The following is a 16,855-nucleotide window of genomic DNA, read 5'->3' as shown; positions in this document are numbered from 1 at the left end:
CAACGCAGCGGAGCGCAGAGCTTGGCTTTGTTTTCATTTTCATTCACGTGCAGTTACTCAATTTTGGTGCTTAACGACGAAAGAGTAGCGGAAAAACAGTTGGAGAACAATGCAACTGGGAAAAGCCAGGGAGAGTCCCCCCCTCCCCCCTCCAGCGATCCGGCGGAGCCAGGAGCAATCCCCTCACTCCTCTTTCGTTCACTGGCAATGCTCCTGGAGGTGCTTTGCCCTCTTTCTGAGGAGGTCCTGTGCCAAACGAAGCTCTTGCTGGGGCTGCTCGGCTATACCCTGCTTTGCTTCGGGGCACTCCTCTCGCACATTGACGCCTTGCCATAATTTCATTTTACACTTTACCCTCCTCCCCCTGCCATTAGCTTGCAACTGAAACATGAGGGGACATGTATATGCTACGACTAAAAGGTACCCTCTACTGGGGAATTGTCTAAGAAAAACAGCCTTTTAATGGGAGAACAGAAAATGTTAATGAAAGATTGTTAAAAGCAAGTTTTCTCATTTAAAATATTTCATTTAAGTATATTTACCATATTACATAATTTAAAAAAAAATTCTTTTTCAATTTAAAAATAAATATATTGCATATATAATTTAAATTTAATTTATTAAATCCATATTTCTTCTATAATTTGTATTTAATCAATTTAATTGAAATTTTAATTAAAATATGAAATATAACTTGTACATAATTCATAACTAAATTCATATTCATATATATTTTAAATATATTTAATTAAATTTCATTTATTTATTATTTATTTATTTATTATGGTTTTATTTTATTTGATTTACAATAATTATTATTTTTTATTTATTTATTATGTATTTATTTTAATTTATTATTTATTTATTTAAATTGAAAATAGGTGTATCTATTTTCCACAAATTAAATATTATATTTTTTAAGTTTTTTATATTTCGATTAAAAATTAAATTTTATTTGTATATATTTTTATTGGTTTTCTTATTTATTTATTTTATTATATATTGAATATTTTATTATTATTATTATAATTTTATTAATCAAAATAAATTCTATTGAATTTCACTATTTGTTATACTTAAGAATCTTTTCCCATGGCATTTCTCTCAGTGTGTGTTGCTCTTTTCCATCTCCTATATCCTCATGTTGCAACTAATGTATGAATCAATGTATTTACTTCCTCATTGAAAGAGTATACCCCCCGTTAACCCCCCACAGTTGCTGGGTAGCAAATGAAACTAATGTTTGACGCGCTCGTGCGGGGCAGTTTCTAGCTCGTTGACAGTTTTTGCTACTTTTGGCTGCGGCAGCGGCAACATTGTTGCTGGCAACACTTTAAGAAGCAGCAAAAGCAAAAGTCTGTGCCCCAATTTGCCGCCTGCTGACTGACTGCCGCCTGCCTTGTGCCGCCTCTGCGGCATGTTTAGTGTTGCGTGTCGCCATATTGTTTGCTTTATGTCACACAGAAATGCTCGTGTACTGCGGGACGCTACACTCTGGTTTATTTGCTCCGTCCGACTGCCACATACACACACACACACACATGCATACATATATATTTTACTCTCAGGTAATTGCGGTTTTTATTTCACAAAAATAATAATAGCTGCACCTTTGGGGGTGGCTCGGGGGCCTGGCTAAGGGATGGATGGATGGATGGATGGATGCCACTGCTGCCTTGGTGGATGGACAGGCTGTCGGAAGTTGTCAGCCAGAGGGATCCAGAGCGCGCACTAAAGTGTGCTACAAGCCATTGTGCGGCCATCTTAAAGCCACACACACACACACAGAGACAGAGGGAGAGAGAGAGAGTACATGTGTATTCCGAAGCCACTTTAAAGCGCCACGTGAAGCATATGCTGCATGAGTGGCAAGTGAACGCTAATAAGACACACACACACAGAGGGAGAGAGCGGGAGGGAGAGGGAGAGCAGAGGCAAGAGGCAGACAGCCTGGCTGTGTATGGGTGTGGGTGTGGGTGTGCAGCATAAACCCTGTTAACACACTTAACAACAAACAAAGCTACAAGCAACGCCTGAACGGACACACGCCCCAGACACGAGCGAGGCTTGCGAGGCATGCGGCATGGGGCATGGAGCATGCGAGGCTGAGGCAGAACTTTAATGCTCATTGCCTGGCCCGACGACTGGCTTTGGCTGCCCTGCCCTGGCACTATGCCAAATTTAAATGAACTGGGTCGACGCCACCGCCAAGGATTCCACTCCCCGTCCCCGTCCCGCCCCTCTCTCCTCTCCCCTCTGCACTCCCCGCATTCCCAGTCGAATGATGGCTGCTGTAGGCCGAAGGTTTTGAGAATTTGCATGGATCTTAATTACATAATATCCGCCCGAAAGTGAAGCAAGAAATACACCGAATGCCCCCCCAGAGGGAACTTCTCTCTGTCTGCCCCAATATCCCGTTATAGAAACAATAGTTCATTTGTGTGTGTGCCCCACCCGCATGGCACCACCGATTGACCAGCGTTGTCTGTGGTCGGATGAGGTCTGTGTGTGGCAAGACACGAAAGAGAGAAAGAGAGAGAGGGAAGAGGCTCTCTGTAGGTGTGGAACGATCAACGCTTGGATGCGTACTGCTGCTAAAAATGTTAATACAAATCATTGGGGAAATCAAAAATGGCGGCAGTACACACCCACCCACCCCCCCTCCCTCCCTCCCTCCCCGCCTCCCTGCCAAAGTGCAAGTGAAAAGATTTTTCATAGGCAAAAGGCAACCTTCCAGCTGCTGCCTGCTGCTGGCCGTGCAATTTGCAAGGGTTTCCCAAGTGGCCATCCCTTTCTCACCCCCCCCTCTCTGTCGCTCCCCCCCTCTGTCTCTGTTTGTTGTCGCTTCCTATTGCAGTCGAGAGAAACGGCAGCCAAATCATTAGCATAAACGTAAAGCCCGAAGCCGGCGAAAAGTAGCAAATCCATTAAGCACCCGAGGAGGCTCTTCCCTCGGCCCAGCATTCAGGACTCGCTGCTTTTGGCAACTCTTTAAAGATTTATGAAGCGTCAAATATTTATTATGCTCGCTTTTGCAATATAAGGCGGACGAGCACGCAAGCCGCCCCTCTCATCTCTCACGGCACGGAAGAAAATAGTCCAAGGCGCCGAGGAGGCATTCAACCCGGAGACGACGGGGAAGGACACTCCAGCTTCAGCTTCAGCTCCAGGTCCTCCTTCTCCTTCTCCGCTAAGCCTTTGCCCTCTCGTTTGGGGCTGCTGGCTGGAACACTTTTTGAAATTGCAAAGCGGCGCAAATAAATAAAAACACATAAAAAGTAGGCAAACGCCGAGAGACGGGCCCCAAGAAAAACAGGGCCAAAAGCGGGCACACGGCACACAGACAGAGACAGAGACACCCACCCACACAGTCGCACCGTCATAATAAAAATAAAATAAAAACCCGAGACCCAGAGATGTGAAATGAAATGAATGGGGGGTGGTGGGTGGGTGGGTGGAGCAGCAACAAATAGTCGGCGGAAAGGCCTGGTCCTGAGGAAAAAACAAAATCAATGCGAGAGCCAGCCGAGTTTTTCCTCTCTCTCTCTCTCTCTCTGGGAGCACTTTTACTTTTCTTGGTGGAGGGGGGTGGGGGGTAGAGGGGGCGAGCACACACTTCAACCCTTTCAGCGACTGGCGGTTGCTGCCCCACTCTGGAATGATGATATATGCGGCTTCAAATATGAAAAATCTTTGCCTCTGTTTATAGCAGAGGCACCTGTATGCCTGTACGCCTGTGTGTGTGTGTGTGGGTGTGTGCCCCGTCGTTTGTTTAAGTGTTGAAATATGTCAAACATCGGCGAAACCATTTAATTTGACTGCCGCCTCGCGGAGCGGAGCGTCGCGTCTGTCGCCTTTGTGCCAAATGCTTGGCATATTTTTAGGCGCACACAACATTTCTGACTAATGATGGTACGCGTGTGTGTGTGTGTGTGTGTGTGTGTGTGCCCCTCTCTGTGGCAACTAATGAGGCGCATAAATTCTACACACAAAAATCTCTCCCTTTTCTCCAGCAACAAATGTTGCAAATTTTATGAGCTCCACAGTTGAAAACAAGACGTCAGCAGATACACGCATACGCTCTATGGGGAGGGAGGGGGGAAGGGGAGGGAGGGAGGCCTGTGTCTAAGCCATTCAAGCAGTTAGAGACAATTTAATTAACGCATTTTAGCTGCCTCTTGTGCCTTCCTAGTGCCTCGTCACTGTCGTCTGTCGTCTGTTTGTCATTTGTCAACACTGGCACAGAGTCGTAGCTAGGACTTGCCTATTTAAAGCTATAGAGATCTGTGGCACATCAAAGGAAAGCAGCGGCAGAGCAGGCTTTAAGTTGGGCCCCCACAAGAGGCAGCAGAGATAGACCTTCGGGGGGGGAGGCACTGGGATTCCACCAGCAGCGATCTATCGCGCATCAAAAGGTGCACTGTCGAAATACAAGTCACGCTCCAATTTGCATGCCCCCGCAGATGGTAGCCAAAGAAAAACAGAAACTAGAAAATGGTGCGGCATGCCCCGGCCCGGCCTAACCGCAATTTGGTCAGGTCCAACTCAATTTTCGTTACGAAAACTGCATCCATATGCCAGGAATTGCCAGGAATTCCATTTGCTGTTAGACATAACTTTTTGCCTCTCCTGCCGCAAAAAAGAAAAGAACAAAAAATGACCAAAAAAAAGCCTCGATGGCTCCGCTTCTCAGGCGCTTCAAATTTAATTAAACATGCACACGTGAGCAAATGCAAATAAATAAAAACTTGATGGCTTTTGGCCAGCACCAGAACGAGGCAGGCAGCAGGCTGGAGAGCTGTGTGGGGCATGGGGCATGCGTGCGTCTCAGCATTGAGCATTGAGCGTGGTGTTTGGTGGTTGGGAATTGCATGCAGATTGGGGGTGGGGGGTCCAAAACCGAGGCGGAAGGCCATGGCGTGCTCATAAGTTTTAAATTCTAGCAAAGGCACAGCGGGCTGGGGGTGGGGGCGGGGCTGGTGCCAAATAGAAATAAATAGAGAGCTCCCGGACTCTGGCCGAAACCTCTGTTTTTTTTTCAGCGGCTTTTCGGTTAGTTTTCTGCCGCCGCCGCTGTTGGGGCGCAACACGTTTTAAATTGAACGGCTTTTCTCGCTTTTCTCGCTTTTCATTCTACTATTTGTGTATGGTTTTTCCTGGTCTACTTTTTATGCCATGTGGAAGAATGATTTATGCAGTGGCTGATGGCTGATGCAGTGCCACAGCGGCATCGGCGCCGGTAGTAACACATTTTAATTGAAATGCACTTAAGGACTTAAGGACTCTCTCTCTCTGTACTCTGTAAAACATTTTTTAATTACTAGAACATCAAACGGTAGTGAGATTTGTTCACAAACAAATTCCAGCAGATTTGCATATGAAATCCCCTCAAAAAACAGCAGCATTGCTCCATTCCGATTATGCGCTGATCCTCTGATGGAGGATCCTCCCCCCACTGCTCCCCCACTGCAGGTCCTGACAAATGTCGCTGCTAAATTCTGAACAGAGACGAAATCATATGCAAGCATGCAACATGCAAAATTTATGACGAGCATAATAAAATAGAACCAAAAAACAATTTAACTTTTAGCACACACATGGAAAAGGGTCAGGCCATGTCCTGACCAAAGGCAGTCAGCCATGTAAATCCTGCCTGGCTGCCCGCCTGCTGCGAGATTTTTGTTAAAAACTGCATAATTCATTTGCAGAATGGCTTTCTTCTCCTCTGGAAAGGAGCGGAGTGGGGGAGGAGTGGAGCGGAACAGGCGACAATCATAACCAAAGCCAGAGCCAGAGCCAAAGCCACAGAAGAGCGATGGCTCCGACTCGGACTATGTCCTCTCGTATATGTATATTTCATTTAAAATTTACAAGTTAACAATATTAAATATTAACAGTTATTTATGCATTTTTCGGCACAAATCAAAAATTTACATACGGGGACGAAAAGTTGCTGCAGCTTCATCTCTCGAGATGAATGCCATGCCCCTCCCCCTCCCCCCCACCCATATGCTGTGTGTGGCAGACATTGTATTTGCCTTTTGCCACATTTTATTCGAGTTGCATGCCACACACACACACACACTCGGCGATTGTTGATTTAAATAATTCGCTTTTGGCTTTTGTGAGAGGGAAAACATTTTTGGCATATTATGTGTGTGCTTTGTCCGGTTTTGTTCACATTTTCAGCATTGTTTGACTATGAATTTTTGTTTATTTGTTAAACAATATAAACAATAGTCGGGGTGCCCCACAGGGGCGGGGGGGAAGCGGTGGCAAACAACAAATCAATTTTAATTTATGCAAAACTTGAGTTGACTTTTCTCCAATTCAAAGCGGAATTCCAGGCCACAACTCGCCACAAAATTATATTTTACAATTTTTTAGCTGTTGTTTTCCTTCCTGCAAGCAGAGCAGACGGAGGCATGCCTCTAATGCGCCCTCAAATATTTACTAATTTTAGCAGGGCGGGGGAGGGGGGTGTGCCCAAAAGTTGCAGACAAATTTTCAATGTCTATAAAACAAAAACTTTTGCATTAGAGAGGAGCCAAAAGGAGGAGCCGCCGCCGCCGCTGCTCAAATATGCAAATGAGTTGAGATCTCCGCAAAACTTGCCCCTTGCCCCCCCCTGCCCATGGCCCTGTAAAGTGCCCTCCCCCTACCCGCCGACAACAAAAGCATTAGCCTAAAAAGTGCATGGCAGGGACTCCTCTTCGGGCTCTGGTTGCGGCTTCTGCTGCGGCGGCAGAGAGTGCATTTTGAGGGCCTGGGCCTGGGCTTGAGCCTGGCGTGAAACATTTGTTTGCCCAACCCCTCCTCTCCGCCTGTCCCCCCCTCTCCAGTCGAGGAGGAGTGAAGAATAAATGGAGTGTGTGACTGGCAAGTGGCTGGGCCCTGGGTCCTGGCCAAACATCAGGATTACATTTACACAGCATCACAGAGGGGGGTGGGACGGATGGGGCAGGGGCGAGCTCTGGTCAGAGCTCTAGATCTAGCTTTTGGTAATACGACGATGGTGCCTCTCCTGGCTGCACTCCTGGCGGGTGTCCTTTCAGTCTGCTAGCCGCGAAAATGCCAACAAATCATTGCCAGGACAAGCAGCCTTGCAACAGCGAGGCAACAACGAGCCAGGCTGCCAGCTGGCCATCATCCGGGGCTGGCAGAGCCACCGACCGACCGACCGACCGAACAACAACATCATCATCATTCAGTCCAGTCTGTGCCTAAGCCGCATTTTGTGGATTCAGATGTTGCACGGCCTGGGCCTGAACCTCAACACTAACACAAGCGAACGCGCATGGAGCGACGGTCCAGTGCGGCATGCGGCACAGCACGTCGGCTACCTGCAACAAACGAGGCGGTTGCCAGCAAAGTGATTTCTGGTTTAATGTTTTTTAATGTTGCTCATGTTGCAAGCACATCCAGAATGCGGCTCCTCCAGGGGCTACTCCAGCAGCTCCTGCAGGTCCTGCAGCTCCTGTGGCTCCTGCTGTTGACGCTGATGATATTGTTGCTGTCGACGGCAGCGGTTGCTTTGGTCAGGCTCTCTTCCTCTCCCCCCCCCCCCCCCCCCCCCCCCCCCCTCTTCAGCGATGACCGCCCTGTCGTCAAGTCAAAAAAGGAGACAGGAGCCGGCAGACAGGAGCCAGGAGCCGGCAGGAGTGAGTGGAAGTGGGTGTCCGTTGCACCTCTGCAAAGACCATGGCTAATTTTTCGCTTTGTTTGTGTGTGTGAGAGATAGAGTCCATTAGCATTTGACAAAGTTGTCCAGTGGTTGCCCCACTCCTTGCCACATTTCCGCTCTGTCTGTGTGTGTGCGTGCGTGTGTGTTGCGGCTGTGTTGCCGAATTTGACACAACATTTGTCAAACCACAAAATGGCTGCCGCAACTGCCGTTACTTTCATTATGCAAAAGGGGTCAGAGGTCGAAACAGACAGAAACAAACAATGTGCACGGTTGTCGGATGCCAAAACCTTTTAATGACATTTCGTGTGGGTCCAAGCCGGGTTTTTGAGTGAGCACATCATCATATCACAGCTCTCTCTCTCTCTCTCTCTCTCTGAAATTGTTTTGCAGTCTCTCATTAGGAATCTATCATGCATATTTCTGACTGCACTGATCCGATGCCCACGCGGCGTATGCGTAATGTCGTTCTGCTTGCGGTCGACCAGTGCCAAAAATTGTATTTGCCCGAAAATTGTTGGCAAATGCAATTGTCACAACGTGATTTGGCCCCAAACCAAACCCCCAGCAAACGGAAACTGATGACAGGGGAGACCGACAGGGGAGACAGGGAGACAGGAGACAGGAAGAGGAAATCAATTAGTGGGCAACATATTTGGCAGGGCGCTAAAAGCCTTGACGGATGATGATCGATAAATTAGCGGAGAGCCCAGCAGCAGCCTGCGGCCCAGGAAATTATTTATTTATAAGTTAACGCTTGACCGAGCATCCCCTCGCTCTCCCTCTCTCTCCTTCTCTCGCTCTGCTTTCTGATAAATACTTAATGATTGTGTTTTTATTTAAGCAACAATTAGCAGCTTATGGCATACGTGTTTTTATTGATTTCCATATGCATATGGATTAGTGAATGTTTTCCTTTTTGCATTCCGCTTTGTTTCAATATTTGCGCCGTAAAGTAGGCAATATTTCTATGCAAATTCGCGGCAGTGCCAGTGTGTGTGAGGTCATAATTAATAATTTAATTGCTTCTGTTTATCTCTTAATTAAAAGGGATTTATTTGACCATTACACAAAATACACACACACACACACACAGATAGACACACAGATACAAAGAGTCGTACAAATCGCAAGCACTCTGCTTTTTATCGCTTTTGCTAATTAAGTTCCATAATTAATGGCATTTAATGCGGTTTTGTGTCCATCAAATACACGATACAATATGGAATATATTGACAATCAATTGAGACATTGCCCCCTCTGCCCCTGCCCCTGCCTCATGCAACAATCTGCCTCTCTGCCTATTGACCACAGAAAGTGATTAGGGCTTGGCTTAATTAGATTTGATTGCTCAAAAGATTGAGAGACAAAAACACTGAGGATTCCAATAGAGCGAACAAATTCCGCAAAATTCGAAATTCCACAATCCCAAAATCCCACAAACGAACTGCTAATCAAATTGTCTTTCGTTTTCTCGTTTTATTTACAGGTGAGTTATCCGCCAGACGATGATGATGGCCAAATGCCGCTTCAATTAGTAAGTAGAAAGCGGCCCCAAGACGCACTTCACAGGCGCTTCTCTGTGTGTGTGTGTGTGTGTGTGTCCTGTTGGGCCCTTAAGTATGCTATACTAATTTAATTTCCCAGGCATATTTCTGCACTGCCTTCGCGTGTCTTTTCTGCCCATTTGGCACAAAACTTAATTAGCCGCGAAAACAATGGCCCAGCCTGGTCTGCGCCTCTCTTTGGCTAATTTTCATAATTGTTATTATAGAAATTCAGGCAGCCATAAACAAAAGGTTAGTTACTCGCCTAATGACTTGAAGTGGACCACGGGGCTACTCCTGTAAATGCGCTTATCATCCTGTGGGGGGCGGTGGTGGGGGGTAAAAGTTTTCCACCTCTCTATCAGAAACCGAGGCTCGCATTCATAACCCGAAAAACTCCACTCAATGCGAAAATGATAGCCAAACGCAAAAGTTCACAACTTTTCAACTATTTGCAGGATCAACCCCTAAATGGGGTGGTTAGGGGGGGTGGGTTGGGGGCATGGCAAACAACCCAGCACTAATTACGCTGTGGCGTTGATTTTTATGTGCCCCGCCGCGGCCAAGCCAGAGCCAGAGCCAGAGCCAAACACTAAACGCTTTTAAAGGCACATCTTAAAGGGGCGGCTGTGTGTGTGTGTGTGTGTGTGTGGCAACATCCTACGGCCTACAAAGTTGCACGTTGAACTTTACAACTTTTGCGATACTTCTTGGCCGTCGTTGGCCGTTGTTTCAGTTGTTGTTTGTTTGCTGGTCGCTGGCACACAACTTTCTGGAGCCCATGTCCTGTGTGTCCTCCAACCGGACGCCTTTCAATTATTAATGCCACTCTGCCACTGCCACTGCTTCCACTGTGCAGTGTAGTTTAATTAATTAATTTGACAAAAGTTTTCAACTGAACTTGAGAGCTATTTTTCTGCCCTGAAAGCCGACCAGGCTTTAAGGAAAGCCGCCTTTAAATAACTGAATGGAAAGCATAGAATTGGCAAAAGGCAAATCATAAATTAATTGTTATTTGGATTCGAGTATTTTTGATTCGAATTCTAGGGTTTCTTTTACGGTTCCCGTCTGTGAACTTCTGTGGCATGTGGCGTGTGTGTCTGGCATTTGTTTTGTGCAGCAGCCTTATGAATATTTCAGCAAATGAACTTTTCATTAAGTGCTGCTCTCTGCCAGCCTTTGAGACTGCACAAACGTCGATTGCAGCACACAAAGAATTTAGGACTATATTTTGCTCGAATTTCAGGCCTCGTTTCGAACGCATTCCTGCTGGAAAAATTCCTTTACCGATGGTCTCGAAGATTACGAATTTAATTAACAATCTTTAGGGCCGGGCCCACCTTTTGCTGGTCTCCGGCCCGAATCGAAGTTGCAGGTACAACAAAAGGGCCTGCCGCATGACCTCAAAAATGTGTTTATGCCACACTTCCGCCGCCTCTGTACGCGCATGAGTTGGCTATAATTAAAAATGCTATTACTGCCAACTTCATATAAATTTTTAATTAGCAATTTTTGCTATTTTGCTACTTTGTTGCCCGTGTGGCATCCCCGTCCTTTGTTGCTGCCTGCTGGAACTTTTTAAATTAGCACTTTGTTAAACACCCTGACGAAAAAGGTAGCAGCATCCCACATAAATTGTTTTTTAAAAGGATTTTGTCCATTGCCCCCTCCCCAGTCCCTTTGGTTTTTTTTTTCGTTGGTGGCAGAAACGCGTGCCACGGCAGCTGCTCGCACGCATTAAGCTCTGACGTGGCATCTGTCATAAATTTTTTAGATAACAACAAAAAGCAAGAGCCACAGAGAGAGAAACATGCAACAAGCAGCAGCAGCAGCAGCAGCAGGAGGGGTGGGGGGGGGGGGGGGGGGCCCTGGTAATTATTAGATTTTATGCAGCGCCACCGCAGCAGTGACTCTTGGCGGTGGCTCTGCCTCTTGCGGCCATAAAGAGCGTCGCAAATATTGACAATTATGGCCTATAATTCAGACACCCATCGCAAGGACATCGGCCAAAGGGTTAACAATTTAAATTAAAATGTGTGGCACACACACACGTATCTACACGAGTGTGTGTAGAGATACTTTATGATTCAGCAGCTTTTTCTCTTTTTTTGGTTTATTTGTGCGCACATTTCGTGCATTTTAATTAAAATTAACTTCATTTTTATTACGCATCAAAGAGGAGGGAGGGGGGATGCCTAAGCAGGGGGAGCGTGGGGTGTATTTTTCCTACAATTTTTACAATTAAATAAAGATTTTATTATCATATGCCCGTTGGCTTTTAATGTTTTCACATCTTTAGTATCCATGTGCCTCTCCTTTGTGTGTGTGTGAGTGTGTAAATATTTAAGCTGCAAGCAGATACAATTTACTGTAGGTGTCGCGTCGGCATATTTTAAAAGCTTTTTGTTACACGAACGCGTTTACTTAGCCGCACAAGCACAAAGAGGCAAGGCGGCAAGGAGTCGAAGAGAGAGAGAGAGGGAGAGGGAGATGACTGCAAGGAAAGAGCAAGCGAGCGAGAGCATAGATAGACCCTTCATATACATATGCAAATTTATGTGACATTGTGGCAAGCACGCGCTCACACTGGCTCTGGCTCTGGCTTAAGGCTGTCTCTGTCTCTCCCTCTCTCGCCCAAAGGAATTTCCGTTGGCTTTTGTTTTCTAGCTGACGCTGCAGCTCCCCCCCTTCTGGGGCCCACCAAAATGTATGCAAAGCTTTGTTTAAAGTGTCAGACATGTGTATATATACACACATGGCTGGGTGTGTGTGTGTGTGTGTGTTGGCAATTTAATGGCCCGCGACCTGCTCTCGAGCTGAAGCTGGCGCTGAAGCTGTGAGACCCCACCGTTTATGCATATTTAATAGTTGCTATTTTTGCTAAGTGCTTGAAATTATCATCGGGACAGGTGCTGCCAGGAGCTGCCAGGAGCAGCCAGCCGTCGTCAAATCTGTTGGCTAAGCCTCAAAAGAACACTGAGGATTCCTTTGCCTTGCCGAGGAACTAATTAAATGTCTGCCTCGACCTTTTGCTAGGTGTCAAGGCACAGCCCGTACCGCCCCGCACCGCCCCACACCGCAGTCCTTTCTAGGCGTCAAAAGGATGTGGCGGCTGATGGCTGCCCGACAAGTTACACAATTAGCAGAGGAAAACCAGAAAGTTGCTCTCAAACATTTCAATGGATGCTCCGCCAAAAATTGTGCCCACAAAAACTTTTGTTGGCCAACAAAATTCGGCTGCTGTTAATGCTGGATCCCAGCATCCTGGGGATCTCTGGGAGGATGCTAATGAATTGCTGTAACTGACTGTTCGCTCGCCTAGATTTATGCCATGAAAATTCAAAGGTAAATAGCCAGCCGTCGCTCCACTCTGCAAAACCCTCTCTGACAGGCAGCATAATAGAAGTCCTGACAGACGACGGGGCGGCGGGGGGCGTGGAAACTTTAATCAAGCGATCCTTTTGTTTGCCACCGGGAGAGAGGAGAGCGGAGCCTCCTCCCGCCGCGAGTTTGAATCAAGTTTGCATCAATTTCAATATTCCCACTGTTTTCATTTAATTTCAGCAACTTAAAACTTAATTGTGTGCTTCCTGCCGGCTGGCAGTCCTCCACTCTGCCCCTCCGCCCCTCTGCCACCTCTGACTCTCTGGGCGCCCCGCCCCGCCCCGCCTCTTGCTGCGTTTAAATTTGCAAAAATTAAAGCAAGCAGCGCGTGGCAGGATCCCTCTTTCGCTCGCAACAGGTTGCCACACAAACTCATTTGGCGTGGCAGGAGCGGGGTGGGGCGGGGAGTGAGAGATTGGATGCCACGTCTGCCAGTGGGCTCCCGGGTCTTGTAATTTCCCGCACAGTGAAACGACAACGGCAATGATAGTTTCTCCAGGCCCCTCTGCCCCCTCCCTCCCCCTCCCGCCACCCGCCAGAACTTCAGTTATGAATGGCCATCGGAGGAGGTGATGCTGCTTCTGCTGTTTGGAAAAACATGGCAGGCGACCCCCAGCTTCATCATTTAAAAGCGCATTAAAAACTTTTTAGATTAATTTCCACCGCAGCGTTTCGCTCTTTTTTTTTCTTCTTTTTTTTCGCCTTTTACTTACTGTTTCCTGCCACTAATAATCCTGCCTGCTGCTGGTTTTGTTCTCGCTTAATGTGGCAGATTTTAATCCAAAAATTGCTGCAATTTAAAACGAACCACATACAAATCTGGGAAATATGCTTCACAATTGCTCCTCCGGTTACTAATACGTTTTTCGTGTACCCATTGTTGCTCCTAGCAGCAGCATTTGGCAGGACTCTGGATGGGTTAGGATTCGCCTCCGGGGCCATCCAGGCACTGCTTCGTTTACGGATTCCCCATATATTCGGTTTATTCATGAGCTGAGATGCAAAGCATGGAGCAAGGAGTACCACCTACAGATCCATCTCCATCTCCAGCTCCATCTCCAGCTGCTGCTGCACTGGCAATTCAATAGCTTTTACCTTTTCAATACACATTTTGCCAAATCATCAATACATTTTTTTTTTTTGCCATCGAAAATGCATGCAGCTCCCAGGAGCAAAAGCAGAGAGATGATATACAAACAGCCCTTCCCCTCCCCCCTCCCCCCCAAACTATGGATAGAATGGGGGTTCGAGGCGGACAATGTTTGCTCTACTCTGCTCTGTCCTTCCCTGCGTCCTCCTGACGCTTTCACAATCATTTTCAATAAATTTATCCGCAATTTTCAGAGCCTTTGGCCCCTGGCTGGCTCCACCTTGTTGTCGCTCAAATTCGATTCCGAGTAGATTTATTTTTTCATAATTTTCCCTTCCAATGAATGCAGAAGGAGATGGCTGCCCGTCCACTGACTGGCAAACACCGTGTGTGATTTTATTTAAGCTGCACCTCGATTGCTTTTCAAGGATTTCCCCTCTAAGACGAACGGGTGGCCCGAAGGGGGGGGCCTTGGCTGAAGGGGTTCCTTCCTGTCCGACCTTTCTGGCCACAAATTATACGCAATTAAGCAAATTTGTCTAGCCCGAAAAAAAAAAATCAAAGCTTCCTTTTTGGTCACTGATTAAGAACCCGGTGGCCAGGAATCCTATGAAAACAAATTGCAAAGCAAAAGAAAAAACAAAAAACATAAATAAAAACGAAAATCAAGAACAACGGGGGGCGGGGGGAGCGTCATGTAAATAAGTGCAAAAGATACGGAAAGACGACTAGGAAATGCCAGGGGGTGGGGGAGGGGAGTGGGGTAGGACGGTGGGGTCGCTGGGTCCCGGCTGTGGGTTCATTTAACTTACGGCGCGTTTCCGATTTACCGCAAATTTGAAAACCAACAAACAGCCAAAAATTCGCCCCAAAGGCAAAAACCCAAACAAGTAAATACGAATGAAAGACCGAAAGACCGAAAGATAGAAAAAAACAAAACAACAACGAGGAAAAACTGCGAGGAAAATCCCAGGCACTGGATAAATTGTAAAATTCAATTTTCGACCCCTTTTTTCGCTCTCACTCTCTCTGTGGCTCTAGATCTCTCCTCTGGTTAACACTTTTAACTTTGATTTATGCATAAATTTCCACTTCACTTTGCACATGGCCCAAAGTCCTCCCCCTTCCTCGCGTTTCGCCCTTTTGGTGCCTTGATTTGTTGATTTCTAACAAATATTTGTAAGCTTTTCCGATAAAAGTGAAGTGAAAATATGAAAGAAAGGGCGCGGAAGGGGGTGGGGGGGGAGGGGGACAAGCGATGACTGTCACTCGACTGTCCGTCCATCCATCAATGAATCATTTCGTTGTACCTTTTCCTTCTCGGTGTTCAATATTTTTGGTTTTTCCGCCACGCCAGATCCTCGGCTTGTGTCATCCGTCACTTTTTCACAGCGTCCGACAAAAGTTATTGTCGACTCGCACTCGTTAGTGTCCAGGGGGGGGCACTTCCGGTTCAATCCCCAGACAGGCAGGGATGAAAGTTTCTCCACTCTCACCATTCCAGGGGCCATCCATGGCTCCATTTATCGCTCCATTCATCGCTCCATTCATCGCTCTAGTTAAGCGATTATCGTTCTCGATTTAATATCAATTTAAGTTTTTCATAAATTTCATCATCGAATGCCAGGCTCTGGGAATTATTCATGACCCGTCTTTCAGCTGTTCAGCCTTTCAGCCTTTCACTAGCCCCGTCAACAGCCATTAAGCATCAATGGCAGGGCTGCTGCTGCCGCATTACCTCGTATTTTTAATGGCCATTATAAATAATAAACAGTGCGAGAGAACGATGTGTTTTTCTAGCCAAATGATATGTGAGATATGTGACGCAAGAAGCCTGCCACTGCCACTGCCACTGCCACCAAAAAAAAAAAAGGCAGACCTTTTTTCGCTCTCTTTATTTTGGTTTGGTTTTTGCGGGGCGCGGCTTAAAAACATTAATAAACCGGAAGAGCAGCACAGCACGAGCTCAAAAGCGGAAATGGGGCAGCACAAAAAAAGGAGGAAAGAGGAGGGAAAATCGTCCTCTGTCCTGCTGCTCCTGCCTGCCAGGTTGTCGGGGGAGTCGCGGGAGTTTTCTGTGTGTTTATCTGTGCGCGAAAATGCATTTTTGCATACAACATAACCGCAACAGATGCGGTCGCTTCAATATAAATGCAGTTACAAATGGCACAGTTCGTACTCCCCCCACCGCCACTCTGCTCCCCCTCTACCCCCTCCTTTCTCTTCCTTTATATGTGTGCGTGTGCTGCGGTCATTACAACGAATTGCGTTCACAATTTCAGAGCTCTCTGGCAGCCCCCCCCCCCCCCGCCCCGCCCCCGCCCCCGCCCGCTTTTATGGGCCCATGTCTGCTCCCCCCGTCTGTCTGTCTGTCTGTCTGTCTGTCTGTCTGTCGGGTTTGCAGTTTGTTTCTCTCTCGTTTTTTCTTTCCGACTTTTTGGCCTGGCCATTTCCGGTTTTTGTTTCTGTCGACCATTATGCGCCCTGTTGTCGCTCATCGGAAGCGGGGCAGAGGGGCCTATGGCAGGGACTAGCTGCTGCATTTATAAATGCATATGACAGAAGCCACCGCAAAGGGGCAGCAGAGGGGCAGCAGAGGGGCAGGGGGGGTTGCACAGGATGCACTGATGGACACACACAAATAACGCTAATTATGGGACTTATGCTGGCGAGGCACCTTTAAAGCGGATTTCTTGTTAAATGCATTTTACCCCCCCGCCCCGCCCCGCCAAAAATTGAAAGCAGCTTTCCACAGAGGGGATCCTGCCGATGAGGAGCAGCAGGACAAACACAATCAAAGTGTTTCATCCAGGCTAATGAAGAGCAAATGCAAATGGCTCTCTTCTCTCCGGCAGCAGCTCTTTCTCTTTCTCTCTCTCTGTCTGTCTGTCTGTCTTTCTGTCTTTCTGTGGCTCATTAATGCGCATAATCAAAGCGGCAGTGCAGCAGGAGCAGCAGCAGGATGCAGCACGGAGGACTTGCACAGAGGCTGGAGCATATTTGTCACATGATTACCGTATCAAATAACACACAGACACACACACACACAGCCAGAGAGAGCCACATAGTGGTCGCTGCCAGGATTACACGACACGGAGACATTTCTGGTTAAGCAGGGAGCACCGTCTGTCATGACGGAAAATCCGCGTA

General features: G+C 47.0%; 1 protein-coding gene across 8 annotated transcripts in view; it reads left to right on the top strand.

Annotated features, from left to right (window-relative positions):
* Positions 1 to 16,855, top strand: part of LOC108155027 (polypyrimidine tract-binding protein 1) — a 170,654-nt gene that overhangs the window by 108,372 nt on the left and 45,427 nt on the right. For 3 of the 8 annotated variants that reach the window (XM_033388556.1, XM_033388558.1, XM_033388557.1), the window contains one exon: positions 9,174 to 9,221. The exons of the other annotated variants lie outside the window; for them this stretch is intronic. In XM_033388556.1, coding sequence (XP_033244447.1) covers positions 9,174 to 9,221 — 48 coding nt within the window. The remainder of the gene's footprint in view (positions 1 to 9,173; positions 9,222 to 16,855) is intronic. 8 annotated transcript variants of the gene reach the window in all.

Source organism: Drosophila miranda, chromosome 2 (genome assembly GCF_003369915.1).
Source record: "Drosophila miranda strain MSH22 chromosome 2, D.miranda_PacBio2.1, whole genome shotgun sequence".
Lineage (NCBI taxonomy): Eukaryota > Metazoa > Arthropoda > Insecta > Diptera > Drosophilidae > Drosophila > Drosophila miranda.
This window is presented reverse-complemented; position numbering and strand designations above follow the sequence as displayed.